This window comes from Vipera ursinii, assembly GCF_947247035.1.
Source record: "Vipera ursinii genome assembly, chromosome: 7".
Lineage (NCBI taxonomy): Eukaryota > Metazoa > Chordata > Lepidosauria > Squamata > Viperidae > Vipera > Vipera ursinii.
This window is the reverse complement of record NC_139521.1, coordinates 50,636,830-50,658,009: the sequence shown is the minus strand read 5'-3', so window position 1 is coordinate 50,658,009 and position 21,180 is coordinate 50,636,830. Positions and strand designations below refer to the sequence as shown.

Below are 21,180 nucleotides of genomic sequence, written 5' to 3'. Positions count from 1 at the left end.
TCCCCTTGAAGCTCTAATTCTTAGAAAAGGTATAATGACACTGACTCACGTTATATGAAGCTAGTACTGTAATAACAGCTTCATTGGCAAAATATTTTTTATGGAAAAAATTTAGCAAAACATAATATTTTCATATCTCTTTTCTCTCCCTCTGCTTCACTGGTTTTTTGGTAATAACCAATAAAGTGAAGGAGGAATAGACAGTTACCTGCCAAAATAAAGAAATGGTCCCACTTCCTTTACTAAACATTATGGGAACATAGAAAATAAGTTTTGGATTTCAACCATATTAGTTAAGAAGACTAAATAAGTTTCAAGGCCAAAGTTCTGAAGCCAAAGGTACAGGAAATTATTTTGGGTCATTGAATACTTTCAACCAGTGCCTATCATGGGACTGTGGATGAGGAGAATTCACAAAGGTGTTCCCAGAATTAAGCTTAAAAGTCACTGAAAATCAGTTGAAATCTTCTGTTTAATTTCATTAAAATGTGACATGTCTCTGAATTCTTAAAAAATGTGGCATGTACGGAACCAAGTTCTCAATTGCTTTTCTTAATATAGAATCTATATTCATTTCTATATATTGTAATCTTTTTTAAAGATTTTGCTTTGAACATAATGAGTTTGCCACATGACTGTAGTACTATAATCATTTAAATTATGATTTTTAAATTTTTTTCCAGTAGGAGTTAATATTTTGAAATTTTATTGAACTTCCAGTTACATGAGGATATTTGCAAATATCTTTTAAAAGCTATATAAATATCTTAGGAAAAATATGGAAAATCTCTGCCCCGTTCTTGCTAGCATACACACAGTAAAATACACTTTTAAGACATCGCTCAGAAACTTTGGCCTTGATGTGCGAGAGTTTGCATATAAATGTGCCTCTTTGTACTTAACTGGCTTATTTATGAAGATGTAATACAGTATGGTGCATTTCAGGTCAGATCTGTATGAAAGCCTGAGGTTTGTTTACAGAACATACATATGGAATTATTTGTTGAGTAATGTGCTGTTAATTAAAACACTGAAAAATCTTGGTGGGAGTCAAAGTATTATTAGTACTGCAGTAACAGCTCATTCTTTAGAGACTTGCATTTGCTTTGAGGAGGGGAATTGGTGTTTTTTTTTGTTTGTTTGTTTGTTCAACATCAGCTTGCTCTGCAAACCAGATTAGTTAAGCATTTTTAGATTAAATCTAGTAGAATTTCAGATTCACTGTTTTCAATTAATGTTTTACTTAATTCAATCTATCCAATATATGTAAATATAGGTTCTGTAGGAGGCTGGATGAGAGTTGGGGTGGGGTATGCATGTGCATTATGTTTAATATTTAATATGATTAATATTTAATATCTTTATTGTCATGTACTTTAATAGTCAGAATATTTCCATTTTTATGCATATTTGGACTGGTTTTAAGAAGCCTCTAAGAAGAAATCAAAGATCCTGTAGGTGTATTACAGTAACTCTTCAGAATGTCTGGATGATACTCTTACAAACAGTTTCCTTTGTGGTACTACCCTTTCTATTTAAATATGCATATATTTATAACAAAAGTGCTTATATATTATCTATACCTATTATTTTTCTTTCTATCATCTATCTATCTATCTATCTATCTATCTATCTATCTATCTATCTATCTATCTATTTCTAGTCTCATTCAAAATTGATTATATAACAAAAGAGTTTTAGCTTGATTTTTATAGTTTTTAATGTTTCTAACTGTTTTTAGCTCTGTTGTACACTGTCCAGTCACTTGTGAGAGAGGTGGCTATAGAAATTGGTTTAGTAAGACAAACAAGCAAACATTCTGCCTCACCTCAACTTGGATATAGAAAATCACTAATTGAAAGTATCACCTCTTCAAAATGCTTGTAAAAGGTAAAGGTAAAGGTTCCCCCACACATGCGTGCTAGTCGTTTCCCACTCTAGGGGCCGGTGCTCATCTCCGTTTCAAAGCCGAAGAGCCAGCGCTTGTCCGAGGACGTCTCCGTGTATTACAGGATAATTTTGAAAATTAGATTGGAAATAACTTTGAGAAAATTACATAAAGTCCTTGTCTATCAAATTGGTTTAAGATAGTACATATTTCAAAAAGTAATATATTATTATTGTATAGTGCCTCCAGTGGTTCCCTACAGTTACATCATTTATTAAACTAGCTGTGTAGAATAATCCAAAGATCATGTACAAAACCATATCCTTGTGCAAAGTGTCAATCGTCCCATTTGGCACATTCAACCAACGAAACTCTTGGCTCTTTTAAATTACCAAGAGTGTAGCTTTATTGAAATATCCATCTAGGTACAGCACAAGCAAAGTCAGTTCTGGGATTTTCCCGCCAAAACCCACATAGGTAAAACCCTCTTTTCCCCCTCAGGATCACCCTCAGTTCATAGTTCACCAATTAGGTTCAGTTCTCTTCTTTTGGGAAAAGACTGTGCCGCTGAAAAATTTCATAACTTGACCTTGGTGTCTAACATCTCACCAGCAACAGAAGGCACTCTTCCATTCCAGAACTTCCTTCCCTTCTTAGGAATTAGCCCACCCCCATCCCTTGCTGTTTGGCAAACTGTGAGCAACAGCAGGTGCAGCTATGGAGTTGAGTCAGATTTGACACAAAGAAGGAACTGAGCTGCTTCAAATACAATAGCAAAGTAGAAATATAATAATTTGTGATTTAAGCAATAACAGCAACAGGAAAATTTTACATTATTTTAGTTGGTATTCTCATGGGAAACATATGTAAATGCCAAAAAATGCCAAGTTGTGGAAAAAGCTCCTGAAAAGAAAAGGTACGGAGATTAAAATTGTAAAACATCGGCACATTTATATAAATAGACTACCTAATTTCCAAAAACAAAAAAAGAAATTAATGAATTGACTTTAGACACAAAGTCATAGCACTGATGAAGTCTGATTTAAGCTCAGTGGCTCAGTGGGTTAGGACACTGAGCTTGTCGATCAGAAGGTCGGCAGTTTGGCGGGTCGAATCCAGAGTGCCACATAACACAGTGAGTGCCTGTTACTCGTCCCAGCTTCTGCCAACCTAGCAGTTTGAAAGCACGTAAAAATGCAAGTAGAAAAATAGGGACCACTACTGTGGGAAGGTAACAGCGTTCCGTGCGCCTTTGGTGTCTAGTCATGCCAGCCACATGACCACGGAGATGTCCTCGGACAAGCCCTGGCTTTTCGGCTTTGAAACGGAGATGAGCACTGGCCCCTAGAGTTGGAAACGACTAGCACGCATGTGCGGGGGAACCTTTACCTTTACCTTACCTAAAACCTATAAAGCAGGGGTCCCTAACCCCTGGGCAGTGGCCCACTAGTGGGCATTGAGGCCTTCCAAACTGGGTCACAGAAGTGGCAGGTGAGCCGTGTTCATCCCCACTTGCACAAGCAGTGGTTAAATGTGGGTGCACTTGAACTTGCGTCCCCACTTGCAAGCGGTGGAAACTTGCTGCTCATGCAAATAAAGTTGCTCACATGGAACCATCCCTCTCCTCCCCCCCAGCCAGTCTGTAAAGCCAGAAAGATTGGGGAACTCTGTTCTAAAGAGATTGGGAGAAGTAGCTCATATCTGTTCATTTGCACACAGAAGCTTGCAAAGCTTCATCTCACAAAGATGGCACTATGTTGGGGCAGTGAAAGCCTCTATATTTTTTATGATACAGCAAATATCAATCCATTATCTTTTTTTACTTAATAGCTTGTATCAATAAACTGGCATAAAAGATATACAAATAAAATAAATTTTAAATAATTAATTTATTTTTCTGCTCAAAGGAAAAAAGATTATAGATTGGGGAAGTAGTTGTTTGATTGTTTCGGGGGTTTTTTGTGGAAGGTTCTCTCCAAAAACAAATAACAAAAACAAAGTTGCTGTAAGGGTTTGCCTCAAGAAAGCAGAACTTTTGAAACAAGCATTATTTCAAAGGAACTTTTGTTGAGAGTTAGTGATAGCAATAGAGCAAAGCAAGGTCTGAAGAATTTGCATATGAAAGGTTACATCATAATACCCATTCAGGACACCTCCCCCCAGTGTCCAACCGTCCTGTTGAATCCAGCCAATCCATAGGTGCTAGGTTGTTTTGAGAACCTAGTGATTTAGCACCCATCTCAAGGTCTCTCAAGCTTTCATTTCCCAATGGTACCAGGCTCAGTTGTCTGGAGATAAGGCAGATGTTTTCAGGCCACATTCCTTTCTCACGAAGGGAGGACATTTCAAAGAGGACAGAGCAGAGCCAGGCAAATACATTCCCCAGGCAAGCAGCCCCTCCTCCCACCAGAATGGCAGGCACTGAAAAGGAATTCACAGGCAAAGCAATAATAGGCAGGCAAATACATTGGATGGGTCTGACAATGGCAGTGAGAGAGATTTGCTGCTGACTGATTGGTATGCGCTGGCACTGATTTTTGTCTTATAAACACTAATGAAGTGTGCCCATGCAAATGTATATCAAATACCAAACTTCCAAACACAAAATCACAATCTTTTGGTTAGGATTAGAATTGCAGTGTACCAGCCCAGTAGTTAGGAATTAGAACTGTCAGGGAGTTTTGTTAAAATAGTTTTAGGTAGTTAAATAGATAATCCAGTCAAAAGCCTTTCAAGATTATAAGAAGTTAAGAACAGTTTTACTTGTACAAAATTGTGTGTCACTCAGTAGCCATTCAGAAAACTCACAAGCAGATAAAACATCGTAACTCTCTTTCATAGTAACTTTTTCCCTAACCATTTTATCTTTAAGATATGATCCCTGATTTAGAAGGCAGAATTTACCTATCAAGCCTAATATGATTTGCCCATAAGTATGACCTTTTTAAAACAAATTATTAATGACAAGCTAAACCATTACAATGATTATTATTTAACTTGAAACTTGCTGGATCATTGTAAATAGTGAAAACCATTGTGAGAGTTATGTAATGCAATTAAACTAATTATTAGAGAATTGGGAAAAATATTCATTTTCTGTGAATTCCTTCTTGACCTCTCAGTTTTTAAAAATTCTCACATTTTTTTTAAAAAAACTAATTGATAAAAACAAAAATTAAATTGAGAAGGTAGTACTTTAAATAAATAAAATTTTAATAAGATGCTATTAGAAGCATTATGTGATTTGAATACATAGTGCTGTGTGAAGCTTATTTCCATTTCACAAACTAGGTCAGATGGTGATAATAATTCACTGTGCTGTGAGAAATGGAGACAGAGATTTTAACAAATGCTTTTCAGGCCAGCTAGTTGAGTTTGCCATCCTGGAGAAATGTAGTTATATCATTGTGGGATTTTTAGTAGTTATAATACTGATTAGAAAGGAATTGTATTTTTTAAAATAAAAGACTAGCCTTTCAAAACACAAATAACTCTAACAATCTTTCACAGACTTGTAATTAATTAATTGTGAAATGTATGGAAACTTATTTCTAAAATATAAAGTTACTGTAGAAGAAGATCAGGCAAAGCTGGGGAAGGTTGGAGTTAAATGCATCATTAGCTTAGAATCACTGCATTCCCACAAGTGCTCCTAATCCAATCCCTCCTGAATTCCATTGACCTTTATTGGGCACCAAATTTGTGTGGAACTTTAGTTGAGTCAGCTAAACATATATTATATAATTTTAGTTGTATAGGCATGAATAAATTTTCTATGCTGCTATCTTCTGAAGGGTCCTGATTCATTATATCTGACAATTACATAATTATAAATAATCATTATAAAACTGGAAGTCAGTGCTTTTAACGAATTGGATACAGTAAGTATATATAGCCATTCGGCTATAATTGGAACCCAATCCATAGCTCCTAAGGCAGCATCCCAGAGTGACAAAATTCACTGGACAGCTGTTCTGTACCAGCCTGCTACTGGCCCTGCAGCAAAAGCAGGGACGACCCCTTTACAAACGGCAAGAGGCTGGAATAAAGCCTGCCAAATTTATTCACATAAAACAAGAGCAAGACAAGACACCAACCATAAAACACGAGCTAAGAAGCAGGAACAATCCAAGCGGTTGCCTTCAGCAAACCAGCCCTCCCACACATTCCCCTTAAATACAGTTCAGGGCATGGCCTCTCTGTGCCTCCTTCCGAGGTGCCCCATTGCCTTCTTCTGTTTACTCCTGACTGACTGCCTCCTGCGTCGGGCGTCCTTGAACAGGGCCAGCTGTGGGTCATCTTCATCCACGCTGTCAGGCTCACACAGCTGGGTCTGCATCGTGACCAGATGAGAGGGGCCTTGCTGGGGGTTCTCATCAAGCTGTCCAATCCCCTCAGCAAGCTCTTCAACACCCCCCCTCCTCCTCCTCCTCCAACCCAACTCCCGAACCCACAGGCTGACCCTGAATCACAACAACAGCTTCCTCTTGAGTCAGAGATAGGATTCCAATCTCAGTTCATTAATATCAGATTATTTTTTACACCTATCCATTAAATTTGAAGGTTTTCTTATTTCTTGTAGTTGATCAAGAACAAGACAGTAAATGGAGATGTATTGTATGCCTCCATCATCTTATTACTTGCTTTACTACAATCTTCAGTTGCCTAGACTGGGTAATTCGAATAACCAAAGCAGCTGTTTTGCTTCTCTTTGCCAGGAGCAAGGGAAAAAATGGTCAACCATCTACATTAACTTTTTTTAATGTTAGCATGACATGGCTGCCTGGAACTGATTTGAGTTAAAAAGAATTTTTAACTGCACACATACATTAACTGCACCCACAACTAAGTTGGATTCTTGTACAGAGAATATGTGCTGTCTGTTTGCATGATCCTTCTTATTTCTTCCTTCCACCATACACGTGTTGTCTTCTGTCCTTTTCTTCCATCTGCCCAGCATCCATTCTTTCCATGCCACGTTCCTATTTCTTTGCACCCCCTTTATTTTTTCTTTTTAATATTCCTTTTATCTTTCTTCCTTCCTTTTCTCTCTTTCTTTAAGTTGCTGCCTTGCCTGACTTCTTTCATCACCAGAAATTCTGTCTTGAACCTAGTAGATACAGCCAAGCACCTTGCAGAGATAAATTTGTGTAATAAATCTAGCAGTGGGGAGAATATTGTTATGTCCAAGATAGTAAAAAATATGTTTGCCAGAAGAATGTATGGCAATGCACCTTTAAAGCAAGGGCAACTGAAGGCAGGAATCTGGATTAACACAGAGAAATAGACTGAGGGATCAAGAGTTTGATAGGCCTGATTCTGTTCACCTTCTTCGAACTGTATTTTTGGGAGCAAATGGTTCAAAAACCAGTTTTATTTTTGGTGCTTCTGGCTTTAGGAATTCTCTTAGCCTAGCTAAAATAAGTGCTTTGTGACTGACCCATGTCCAACACAAAAGTTCATTTGGTATGTGGATACACCCCCATCCTAGCAGCAATTTAATTGATTTTGATTTGATTTTATTATATTTGTATACCGCCCTTCTCCCGAAGGACTCAGGGCGGTGAACAGGGCGCATATAAAAAATACAGAATACAAAAATTAAAAAGAATTAAATAGTAGCCCAGCTAAAACAAACAATAACAATATAAAAATCCCCATTAAAACCCCAACATATCCCCCATCAGGCCAGGCCGGCTTGTTCAAATAGATGGGTCTTCAGACCGCGTCGGAAGGAGCGAAGGTCAGGTGCCATCCGGAGCTCGACTGGCAGCTGATTCCATAAAGCCGGAGCGCCCACAGAGAAGGCCCTCCCCCTGGGGGCCACCAGCCGACATTCTCTGACCGGAGGCACCCTGAGGAGGCCCTCTCTGTGGGAACGCACAGGGTGGAGGGAAGTTGATGCCGGCAGCAGGTGGTCCCCGAGGTACTCCAGACCCATGCCATGATGATGATGAGGATGCCAAATCCAACTGTGCCTATGATCCAAAAAGCCTTGGGTTGCCCTGCACATCTGACTGAAAGTTCAAACTTATTTTCTAAATATTGTAACAACATTATAGGAGATAAAACTAATGGAAGTAGGGCATGCTCAGTATTGTTATTTCATGGATTTTCTGTTATTTTTTGGGTGATCCATTATTAAAAGGCCAATGAAAGAGAAACATTATTTGGAACAAAGAGAAGCTACTGAGAAAAAGGGAAATGGTTGTAAACTAGTTGTAGTTAAAGTTTTCTAAATCTTGCCTTCAATGTTTGTATAAAAATGAGTATAAGTAAAGACTATAACCTTAGGACAATTTGAGGCAGTTTTGCATGTTTATATCAATCACTTTATACATAAAATATGCATAATCAGAATTTTTAAAAAAGGGAAATGGATGTGGCAAAATTTGCCATTTTTGTTAAGGAGGGAAAAAAAGTCTTTGTAAAGTGGCACCAACATTCTGTCTGAAGAATTCCATTTTCTCTTGCTCAACTTCCAGTTCATGACTGTAAAACCAAGATGTTTGTTACAAGCCACAATAAATAATATGCTAGTTTATTTCAGTGAAACTGAAGCAGAAGTAATTTTCTTCAGTTCACAGCTACTTTTTGTAGAGATTTGGAAAATAACATTGCTTTAAAAGAGGTGGTTCGCAACAGGCTGGAGCAAATGCAAAGCAGCCATTTTAAAATCATTAAAAATGGCTGGTTTTTTGTCAAGGTTTGTGTTGCTTCTTTGAAAACCGCTTTCGGTTGTTTTCACTGGTTGAGAATGCTGTGCAAACTCGTGCAGGTATAAAGATTCAGAGGCAGCCTTCCAACAAATGTGCAAGCCTGGAAAATGAACGGACTTCAGGGTTCAAATCAAGTAAATTTATTACAGTCAAAGACCAGAGACCAGAACAAATTAAGTTCAACAAGAACAAGTTCAAAGAAAGGTGCCTCAGATGTGCTCTCAGGTGTTTCACCACGTGTTTTTTCAAAGAATTTGCACAGCCCTAAAGTTTCATCTTTTGTACTACTGTTCTACATTGCTTTTTCAGTATTACAAACTATTTTCAACATCCATTAATGCTCACCATTCCTGACTTTTTTTCTCCCATTCCATTTCAGCTTGTTAGCGATTTGCTGGAATTTTGCTTCTACACCTTCCGAGAGTCTCAAGCTCTCAAAGTGGAGTTTCCAGCCATGCTGGTAGAAATTATCAGTGACCAGTTACCCAAGGTGGAATCTGGGAATGCCAAGCCCCTCTACTTCCACAGGAAATGACAGAACATGTCTTAATGGAAAAAAAAGAAAAAGAAAACTTGCCTTAAGTTCCCCTGCGCTATTCCACACCCGTGAAGGAGCCAAGAAGCCACATTTAAAGTGTGCTATTCAAAATCGTTCAACAATGTCTCAGTAGTCTAAAGACAATATGAAGGTTTGGAGAATGGAAAACAAGCATCTTATATGAACTTGGTAAGACAAACTAGCCAAGATGTTTATGAACACCAGGCTACCCCAAATATTCCCAGCATTTAAAAAGAGAAATATTCCTGTTCCTCTGGATAAAAAGCCATATCTAGTCAAATAACTCCTTGATTTTGATATATTAACAGAAGAACATTTTAAATATGTCATGTAATTTCTGGTATTGTTTGCTTGTTTTAAAAGGGTTTAAGAACTATTATGAACTTTTAAAAAAGCTTACCATTGGTTTGCACATAAATAAAGTCAATATGGGGCATTAATTCTTGTACTATACACAAACACACACACATACGTAGAAACAAAATCAAATTCCTGGATATGTAACATAGATAATGGAACATTTTGGTGTGGAATAATATTGGTATATTCACTTGCGGCATTTGTTATCCCATGTTATCTATCATAGATGATCTACACTGTGTTAAGTGTTCATTTATTATTTAACTTGAAAGGATAAGATGTTGAAACAAATGCCTCAGTTTCAATTTATAGTATATTGTGCTGGCTTTACCAATAATTTTTTGCAGTCTTTTGCTGTACTGTACAATGCTGTATGTATAAATTGAAGGACCTGAAACAAATGGTATAAGGAACTTTTGTAAATGAGACCTAAAATCTTTAATGGTTAATAGGATGAATGGGAAAGTATTTTTGGAAGAATTCTATTTTGCTGGAGACTATTTAATTACTCTTTTTTGTCTAAACACAAGGGTTTTTTTCTTTTTCTTTTTTTGTAAAGTGAATTGTTCTGCATGCATAATGAAACGTTTACAGTGTATTTAAGAAAGGGAAAGCTGTGCCTTTTTAGCATCATATCTATCTCACAATGTCTGTTGTAAATAACCACCCATAATTGTTTCCAGTTGTTGTTTTTTTCCCATCCAACTTCCTCAGCATTTGTCTACTACTTTTTACATCCTTTGAGCACAATGAGTCTGCTTTAAGCCTCTTGCTGTGTTTGCAGCTTTATACACATTTTATCCAACAAGATAATGTTAACAAGGATAAACTCCATCATTACATCGTTTTCTATATGTTCCATTAAAGCTAATAAAGCTGTGCAGGTAATTTGGTTCCTATTTCAGTGGAGCCTGCTTAAGTCAGCTATTTGGTGAATTGTGCCCAGTTTTTTTCCTTAGGATCAAATGAGATTCTGCTCCCCAACCTGTTCAATCTAGTCATTGTGCTACACAAACGCTTATCTATAAACAATACACTCTCAAACACATTGCCTTCCAAGCAAGTCCCATTAACAGTGTAAAACCCTACAGAGTATAGTTGATCTACTCATTTTGGGGTTGTTTAATTTTATGTCAAAATTGTGGTTACAGAATTGTTTTTCCTTCCTTTTAAAACTGGGGTCAATGTATGTTGCCAAAGTGTGGACAACAAATCTGAATATATAGGTGGAAATGCACATCCTAGATACATTTGAATAATAATAAGATTAGGGGCTATTAATGCTAGGTAAGTCAACAACTCAGTAACTGTATATAGGATTGCAATTTAATTTAGTACAAAATACAGTGCTACTCTTAAAATGAGCCTTAAAATGAGAGACCATTTTTAAAATCTGGATCTCTCTTAAAACTATGATATGGGGACGGTGTTTCTTGTGATGATCATTACTATATATCATATGAATAATTTAAATATGTAGCATAATTATCAAAAACAAAACTTATGATAATTGATATTACATACAATAATTGTCAGTTATCTTCCTCTAAAACAAAGTCTAGATAACTTCTTTGAGGAAAAATAAACTATCTTTTAGGTTGAATCCTATGTACAATTATTTGAGAGTAAGTCCCAGTGGAATTACTTGGTAACCATGCTTAGCACCTATTATTAATAACCAAATCTGGGATCCAAAAGGTATTTAGTTTGGGTATGTTCCTCGGAACCTTTTGTAATTAGCAGCAAACATCCTAATGTACATACTATTTTTAAAAGCATTGTTTCAAAAACAGTTATGGAGCATAAATAGAAGCCCAAGTGATTCCTTGAATCCTAATCATTCATGAAGTTTCTGAAACTTAAACAGGTATTTGCATTTCCATCTTGCATCCATAAAATTTAACTAAAACCATAGCAAGTGGATTTCTCAAACCAGTTTCCCTGTGCATCCTCAAATCTCTCTAAGGATCCTCATCCATCTGGAACAGCTTTATAGGGGACGGGAAAATCTGATCTGCTGATCTGCCAGTACCGTTAATTCCAGTAGTAGACAAGCAGAACTGAATTCAATTAAACTTGACCTTTTTGAGCCATACAGTTTTCTGAATGAGAATCTATGGAAAGAGAAGAATCAAGATTTACATTAAACAGCCATATATTGGGTTGAATCCTGACAATACTAACTGAACTTAATTCCAGCTGAAATAAATGCAATTTAATAAATTCATTTGCAGTTTTGAAAATCAAAATCCTTTATCAGCTCTTTGGACTGCACAGCAATATGAAACTGCATTTCTACAGTGATAAAAATATATAGCATGCAACATGATTGTTTATATTAAATATCCTTTTTATTAAGTTTTTTTAAAAAAAACTTACTGAAATTGGAATTTTAAATTATCCAGGTTTGTGGTAAATAATGCAGATGTTTTTTTATTAGCAAAGTTACAAAATATTTTTCTATCTCCAAGTAACTTTGCTTGATTAGAATATTAAAGCCATATTATTTTCTTTTTTTAAATTCACTGGTAGATGTCAGTTGTTTGGTTACTCTTATTTTTTGTACCTTATTGCATTTAATTGTGGTACAATTCATAAATCTCAGAACTGTCATGAATAAAACACTAAATTAGTTTTAAAACAATTTATAACTTTATGCAAAATCGCTATCGTTGCAAGAAGAGTATGCAGATTATAATAAATTCTTTAATCACATTCATGAAACCATTGATTATTGCTTAGAAATCATTAAAATGAAGTTCAAATAAAAGGAAGGTATCAGGAGTACATTGTATTTTAGAAGGAAATAGATATTTGTCTCCTGCAAAATAAGATAAACAACTTCAAAATGTGAAAATAATTGTGTTGATTGAGTGTAATGATTTTGTGGCAATGACTGAAATTACACAGCAAGAACATTGTATTTATATAAATGTAAAATAGTTTTAATTTACTGCAGTGTGTATTTCAAGAATAATATTGCATTGCAGTGTGTAACCATTCTGTTGCACAGAACAAAACTGAAAAGGACTAAAAGCTTGCAATATCAAAATCTTAAAATAAAATATACTTTATAATCAATAATGCAAAAATCTAATCACAGGGTGGTATTTTCACTGACTTTTAGAAATCTTTCGGAATTTAAACCATTCTACATTTAATGCACTTTTAATTGTCTATTAAAGATGTGACATTTTTTGATAGAGGGGAGAAAGAAAGAAGGAAGGGTGCAATTTTATCTGGCAGATGACTAACTTTTTAGGTAGCAGTTATAATGCCAGGATTTTCAGAGTAATGTTTCAAAGTTCATGGAGCTAAGGAGCACATGACACCAAGAACACAGCACTTGTGCAGGAGAAGTTCTTGGTGGTTGTGTCCTATTATTACTGGATGAAAAAAGCAGCCAGCACTACAGTATAAAACAGCAACATCTATGCATAATGATGCATTAATAATTAGGAGCTTGCTTCTGTATGTTTAAACCTTTTGAATAAATACAAAATTACTGTTTGGCCTTTATGTTATTGTCTTTAAGTACATAATTTTTATAAGTTGTATAAATATACACAAATTAAAATGGTGTGATCATAGTAATTTCTTGTGCTTTGCTATAAATCAGACTAATCTGATTATGCATCTGTTTCTTTAGGCAGAGAGTCACTAAAGGGCAATATATTATGTCCAAGATGTTCTTTTACATCACTCTTCTGTCTTCTACATATCTGAATTCCTGCTTTCATAATATGCTTCATTTGGCTCTGCTATACTGAACACTTCTTTAAATGCACAAAAAGGGCAATTCACTTCTGCAGTGGCATTTAAAATCCCTCATTTGGAGCTATTTTTTAAAATGCAGTAGAACTTCTGAGTAGGCTCCCAATTAGACAGCTAGAAGATGACTGTAGTGATATATCAGTAATTCATTGTGGGTCTGCAACTCACTGTGGGTAGGGAAGGTTCTTTTACAAATAACTGGATTAGCTATATTCAAGTATAAGGACAGTGCAGTGGATATGCAAATTGACTTTTATCCTATTCTTTAGTATTGTCCTGCTCTCAAAGAGAGCTAGTGGCAACCAAACAGCATCACTTTTGTCTAACTATGGAAGTGTCATAGAATTCCAATTTTTCAGGCTTCTGAATCACATGAAGATAAAAATGGTTGTAGGGATTTTCCCAGAGTTCTTAACTGTATGGAATTAAAATAAATTTTCCATTAGACACCATGGTGGGGTAATGATATACAATGAGTATGCTCTATTCTGCCTAACATGATTATCAGTACAATTTATGTTGCCATGTCTGAATGAGGCAAAAGATTTTTGAAGTGCCTCTGTTCAAACAACAGAACAAGCTATAGTGAATAAAGCACCAATGACTTTTGCAACCTATGATAAGCCAAATCAAAGAAACTACACAATGATTTAGTACGGTATGTGAAGCAACCATAACACAGTCAGTGTCAGTCAGATACATATTAGAAATTTGAAACCATCAACACCTCTTTTGAATGTTTGTTGTTTCAATAATGTAAATGAAAATCAGAATCACCAGTTATCTATTCACTATTCTCAATGAATTGCATCTTCATAGTTCTTGGACAGCATTATTTTCCTGCTTTTTAGAAGATTTTAAATGCTTCCTCGCATGGCAATAGCCAAGAATGCCCTTGTTACATTGTGAAAACTACCAGTGGCCATGGTGATTATGATCCCTGATAGAACAGTTGTTATGCTAATAATGTACTACTAGAAAAAAGTTTTGACAAGTTGAGAAAAGTTAGGAATTTTCCTCTACTTATGACTTAGTAAAGTGTGTATAACTGGCAAGGTAGGGAGTCAAATATATTTCAGGGAATCCTAGCAGTACCAAAAGTGTATACCGTATATACTTGAGTATAAGCCGAATTTTTCAGCCCACTTTTTGGGCTGAAAAAATCCACTTCGGCTTATACTCCAGTCAACAAAAAAAAAGAACTTACCGAGGACTTGCGCGCGGCCGAGCTACTTTGCCTGATGCTGCTGGGGTCGCCCGGGTGCCTCTGCTCGCCCTCAGCAGCACCTGGCCCGGAATCACATGCGAAACAAGCCCGGCAGAGGAGCCGGAGCGGCGAGCAGAGGCGCCCGGCCCAGATCCTGCAAGGCCCGGCCGAGACACGCCCCCAGCAGCGGAGCTGCTCCGGCTCCTCTGCCGGGCTTGTTTTGCATGTGAGCTACTTTGCCTGATGCTGAGAAGACCCGCTTGGGCACTCGGGTTGCTGTCAGTCTCCGCAGGCCCTTCTCGTTTCCAGGAACGTCAAGCGCGCTTGGCTCTCCACCCCCATGGCAGGGCAGGGCAGGGCAGAGACTTGCTCGCCCTTCTGACGGCCCTGAAGAGAAACGAAGGGCTTGCAAACTCCCCGCGAGAAGCTGGGCGAAGTGCGCGGCTGGGCGAGTGTGTGCCTGCGCGCGTATTTACGAAAGAAACGCTCCGAGAGTTCTTCTTTCTCCGCCCCCTTGGGGGGAACTCTAGCGACTGCTGTAGCCGCGCTTCTCTTCTCGGCTCCAAAAATAGGGATTTCTACTCTCTCTCTCTCTCCCCTCCCCACCCCGCATTCTCCTGCCTCTTCGATTGCGACAATAAAAGGGCGAAGGGTGCGCTGGTTTCTTCCTCCCCCCCTCCCCTCCCCTCCCCGATTGTCAGGTGAGGCAGCTGGAGGTCTGGCCGGGAGATTGTAGCAGTTTTGAAACGCCGCGGCTTGAAACGCCCGATCAGCTGATTTTCGGGTGGAAGAGCCGCGGCTTGCATCTGTTTGCATCTGCCTGAATTAGACCGAAACGGCCTGAATTTGACCAGAGTTGCTTTGTAATGGCTGGAGGAACTGCAGAGGAGGTCTTGCTGGGAGATTGTGGCCGTTTTGAAACGCCGCGGCTTGAAACGCCCGATCAGCTGATTTTCGGGGCGGAAAGAGCCACGGCTTGAATCTGCTTGTATTTGTTTGAACTTAACCAGAAACGGCTCGTAATGGCTGGAGGAACTGCGGAGGGAGTGAATGCTCTTCTTTCTCCGCCCCCTTGGGGGGAACTCTAGCGACTGCTGTAGCCGCGCTTCTCTTCTCGGCTCCGAAAATAGGGATTTCTACTCTCTCTCTCTCTCTCTCTCCCCTCCCCACCCCGCATTCTCCTGCCTCTTCGATTGCGACAATAAAAGGGCGAAGGGTGCGCTGGTTTCTTCCTCCCCCCCTCCCCTCCCCTCCCCGATTGTCAGGTGAGGCAGCTGGAGGTCTGGCCGGGAGATTGTAGCAGTTTTGAAACGCCGCGGCTTGAAACGCCTGATCAGCTGATTTTCGGGTGGAAGAGCCGCGGCTTGCATCTGTTTGCATCTGCCTGAATTAGACCGAAACGGCCTGAATTTGACCAGAGTTGCTTTGTAATGGCTGGAGGAACTGCAGAGGAGGTCTTCCTGGGAGATTGTGGCCGTTTTGAAACGCCGCGGCTTGAAACGCCCGATCAGCTGATTTTCGGGGCGGAAAGAGCCACGGCTTGAATCTGCTTGTATTTGTTTGAACTTAACCAGAAACGGCTCGTAATGGCTGGAGGAACTGCGGAGGGAGTGAATGCTCCAGCCTGGAATATTTGGAAAGGCTGGGGGAACCGGATGAACTGCAGCTTAAGCGACTGTTGCCGGAGGAGCCATGGCTTGAAACGCCCCAGTTTTGGGGCAGCATTTGCTTGTTCCCTCCCTCCCTCCCTCCCTCCCCTTTCCCTCCTCTCTAAATCCTTCCTTCCTTCCTTCCTTCCTTCCTCCCTCCCTCCCTCCCTCCCCTTTCCCTCCTCTCTAAATCCTTCCTTCCTTCCTTCCTTCCTTCCTTCCTTCCTTCCTTCCTTCCTTCCTTCCTTCCTTCCTTCCTTCCTTCCTTCCCCAGCCCTAATCCGGAAAGTGGAAGGAAAGAAGAGTAAAGGCTGGGCGGAGGAGGAGGGGAAGTTTAAAAAGGGGGCGCCGTTCCCTTTAAAAAGCCGCCCGCCACGCCGCGCTCCCTCGCAGCACTCGCGGCGGCTGGCTTCTTGGCTCCCGGTCTCCCCCAGGCTTCCCGGCTGTGATTGGCGAGCGAGCCTCCCGAGCTCCGGCGGCCGTGACATCAGCAGAAGCGGAGCAAGCAAAAGCGAAGGGGGAAGGAAGTTCACCAGCAGCACCTCGAGCCCGCTCCGAGCGCTGGCGGATGCGGAGCCGAAAGAGAAGCAGCATCTCTGCGCGCCCGGGCTGCTGGGGTGAAGTTGCAGCCGCCGCACCAACCAGCCGAGGAGAAGCAAGAGAAGGAAGTCGCCGCCGCTGCCCAGGCTGGGTTTCCTTGAAGGCTGCTGTTTGCACCCGGGAAGGAAAGTGCAGGATGGGTGGCTGTAAATAGGAGCCCTTCGCCTTCTCGGGGATGGCAGCGGCGAAGAAACGTTGAATGCCGGGCTAGCTCGCCACTTTGCCCTTTTTCCTGCACTTTCCTTCCCGGGTGCAAACAGCAGCCTTCAAGGAAACCCAGCCTGGGCAGCGGCGGCGACTTCCTTCTCTTGCTTCTCCTCGGCTGGTTGGTGCGGCGGCTGCAACTTCACCCCAGCAGCCCGGGCGCGCAGAGATGCTGCTTCTCTTTCGGCTCCGCATCCGCCAGCGCTCGGAGCGGGCTCGAGGTGCTGCTGGTGAACTTCCTTCCCCCTTCGCTTTTGCTTGCTCCGCTTCTGCTGATGTCACGGCCGCCGGAGCTCGGGAGGCTCGCTCGCCAATCACAGCCGGGAAGCCTGGGGGAGACCGGGAGCCAAGAAGCCAGCCGCCGCGAGTGCTGCGAGGGAGCGCGGCGTGGCGGGCGGCTTTTTAAAGGGAACGGCGCCCCCTTTTTAAACTTCCCCTCCTCCTCCGCCCAGCCTTTACTCTTCTTTCCTTCCACTTTCCGGATTAGGGCTGGGGAAGGAAGGAAGGAAGGAAGGAAGGAAGGAAGGAAGGAAGGAAGGAAGGAAGGAAGGATTTAGAGAGGAGGGAAAGGGGAGGGAGGGAGGGAGGAAGGAAGGAAGGAAGGAAGGAAGGATTTAGAGAGGAGGGAAAGGGGAGGGAGGGAGGGAGGGAGGGAACAAGCAAATGCTGCCCCAAAACTGGGGCGTTTCAAGCCATGGCTCCTCCGGCAACAGTCGCTTAAGCTGCAGTTCATCCGGTTCCCCCAGCCTTTCCAAATATTCCAGGCTGGAGCATTCACTCCCTCCGCAGTTCCTCCAGCCATTACGAGCCGTTTCTGGTTAAGTTCAAACAAATACAAGCAGATTCAAGCCGTGGCTCTTTCCGCCCCGAAAATCAGCTGATCGGGCGTTTCAAGCCGCGGCGTTTCAAAACGGCCACAATCTCCCAGGAAGACCTCCTCTGCAGTTCCTCCAGCCATTACAAAGCAACTCTGGTCAAATTCAGGCCGTTTCGGTCTAATTCAGGCAGATGCAAACAGATGCAAGCCGCGGCTCTTCCACCCGAAAATCAGCTGATCAGGCGTTTCAAGCCGCGGCGTTTCAAAACTGCTACAATCTCCCGGCCAGACCTCCAGCTGCCTCACCTGACAATCGGGGAGGGGAGGGGAGGGGGGGAGGAAGAAACCAGCGCACCCTTCGCCCTTTTATTGTCGCAATCGAAGAGGCAGGAGAATGCGGGGTGGGGAGGGGAGAGAGAGAGAGAGAGAGAGTAGAAATCCCTATTTTCGGAGCCGAGAAGAGAAGCGCGGCTACAGCAGTCGCTAGAGTTCCCCCCAAGGGGGCGGAGAAAGAAGAACTCTCGGAGCGTTTCTTTCGTAAATACGCGCGCAGGCACACACTCGCCCAGCCGCGCGCTTCGCCCAGCTTCTCGCGGGGAGTTTGCAAGCCCTTCGTTTCTCTTCAGGGCCGTCAGAAGGGCGAGCAAGTCTCTGCCCTGCCCTGCCCTGCCGTGGGGGTGGAGAGCCAAGCGCGCTTGACGTTCCTGGAAACGAGAAGGGCCTGCGGAGACTGACAGCAACCCGAGTGCCCAAGCGGGTCTTCTCAGCATCAGGCAAAGTAGCTCACATGCAAAACAAGCCCGGCAGAGGAGCCGGAGCAGCTCCGCTGCTGGGGGCGTGTCTCGGCCGGGCCTTGCAGGATCTGGGCCGGGTGCCTCTGCTCGCCGCTCCGGCTCCTCTGCCGGGCTTGTTTCGCGTGCGAGCTACTTTTCCGGCCGCTGCTGAGGGAAGATCTCTGGAGAGGAGCATAAGGTGAGCTGCTGCATTTCCCAGCCTCGGCTTATACTCGAGTCACCAACTTTTTCCATTTTTTGGGGGTAAAATTAGGGGTCTCGGCTTATATTCGAGTCGGCTTATACTCAAGTATATACGGTAAGTCCTAACAATGAAAGCAAAGTCCCAATTTTTTACATTATACAGGTAGTCCTTGACATACAACCAAATTGAGCCCAAAATTTCTGTTGCTGTTAAGTGAATTTTGCCCCATTTTACAACCTTTCTTGCCACAGTTGTGATTTTGTTTTCATCTGGATTTTCAACAAAAGGTCAACATCCAATGAGAGAACAAAGGATTTTAGAAATAAACCACTGTCTTCCTTAAGCCACTAAGAGAACTTCAAATTCCTACTACATGAAGGAATTCTGGAAAGGAATGGGCTACATTTCACAAGAACTGGGAACAATGTATTCGGAAAACTACTAGTTCAACTTATTCAACTAAAAAAGAGGGGTGGGCTGACCTATCTTTAGGACCTAATCTCATGCATAAAGTCCAAGATAACCAATTAAACAAGGAGTTAGGGAGTGATGGGAAGGAAGAAAAACTCAAATATAAAGCAGGAGATGTAGGAAGCATACCCAGGGTCAGTCATAAAGGACTCAGATGCCTACATTAATGCTCAATGTTTGAGGAATAAACAGGGTGACCTTGAAGTACTATTGTATGAGAACAGATGTGATACAGTTGCCATTACCAAAACTTGGATGGATAAAAGTCATGACTGGAATGTACTACTGGAAGGATATAAACTGTTCAAAAGAAACAGACAGAACAAAAGAGGAAGTGCAACATGCCAGCAACCAGTCCGAGCAAACAAGCAAAGTCCCATCCATGGGATGCAGGCAGCACACAAAACCATGCACACTCTGGTCTGTGGAAAAACCTCTCTCCACAAAACTGGTCCCTGTTGCCCAAAAGGTTAGGGACCTCTGAACTAGACCACAACCTACTTCTTAGAAAGTTAGAAAAATGTGGGAAAGACAGCATCACCACCAGATGGATTTGTAACTGGTTGACAAACTGCACTCAATGTGTAATCCTTAATGGAACTACATCTACACGGAGGGAAGTAAGTGGTGGGATATCCAAAGTTCTGTCCTTGACCCAATACTTTTCAATATCTTGATAAAAAAAATTAGATAAGGGTATAGAGCTTGTCGATCAGAAGGTCAGCAGTTTGACGGGTCGAATCCTGAGTGCCGCATAACAAAGTGAGCGCCTGTTACTCGTCCCAGCTTCTGCTAGAGTCCTGGTCTGTTATTCCTGTTTAATTCATTTGAACTTTTGGTTTAACTCTTGTTTGAACTTTTGATTTCTTGTAAATAAATTTGGTTGGGTTTTTCCAGCCTGTTGATTATAAAAAGGGGTTGTCCCTGACATTCAAACAGGGCCGGTCGTAGGCTGGAACAGAACACATATCTGGGCTGTCTTCTTGTTCCTTCACATAGCCTCTTAGTATTTCATTGGTAGTGGTAAGAGTTTGGATTAGTGTTTTCAACATAGTGAGAGTTTGTTGATTTTCATCTATAAAGAAATTTTGTTCCTGGCCTTCTTCCATATTAGTATTTTAAGCTAAAGGCTTTACACTTAAAAAATCCTAAGGAGTATTTATTTTTCTCTAGGTAGGGAACACAAAGCCTTTCACAGCTGTTGTTTCAAAGTTCTCAAGGTTGTCTTAATCTTTTCAGGGTTTTTTTTTTTCATAAGAAAGAATCCAGATTTCCAACAGAAGTAGACAATGAAAAATAGGAAATAAAAAAAATCTTTCAATCCACATGCTTTGAGAAATAAAGTTCCAATTAGGATTCAGTTACTTTTTCAACATTTAAAATGTCCCTGGGTATTTAGTCGCCACTCTTTCTGGAGGGAGAGCAAAAGTCCCTCTTCCCTCACCACAGGGGGGAGAATGCTTAGCAGCTTAAGGAGGTACAGAAAGTAATTAGGGTGTAAAAGAGGTAGATCTCACCCAGTCTTGTCCGCACTGCTTTAAACGTTGCCTATGACTTTGGCTGTTCACAGCCTAGGGATGAGCCATAATGGCCGGTCCTTTCGTCTGCCAGTTTGGAGGGATCGCCAGATCTAACGGGAGAGTTGCAGCTCTCCCATGATACAGCAAGCATGTCCTCTTTGCTGGTTGCCTCTTCGGGGTGACTTTCATCCCTTTTCAGGGCCACCCAGCGATGTGAAACTGGACGGGGGAGAGACAGCAAGTCTCCCAGCTGTCCATAACGGCTGCATGACAAACCGGAAGTCCCAAGGGAAAATTTTTTGACAGTGAGAACAATTAACAGTTGTGGGTGCTCCATCACTGGAGGTTTTTAAGAATAGATCAGACAGCCATTTTACATAATGGTCTCCTGCTTGTGCAGGGCATTGGACTGGATAGAAGATCTCCAAAGTACG

General features: G+C 41.3%; 1 protein-coding gene across 4 annotated transcripts in view; it reads left to right on the top strand.

Moving 5' to 3' along the window:
• The window catches only part of NR3C2 (nuclear receptor subfamily 3 group C member 2), a 177,254-nt gene extending 164,138 nt beyond the window's left edge, over positions 1–13,116 (top strand). For all 4 annotated transcript variants that reach the window (XM_083367774.1, XM_083367773.1, XM_083367775.1 and 1 more), the window contains one exon: positions 8,987–13,116. In XM_083367774.1, coding sequence (XP_083223900.1) covers positions 8,987–9,142 — 156 coding nt within the window. In that variant the 3' untranslated portion in view covers positions 9,143–13,116. The remainder of the gene's footprint in view (positions 1–8,986) is intronic.
• Positions 13,117–21,180: the final 8,064 nt, after the last annotated feature.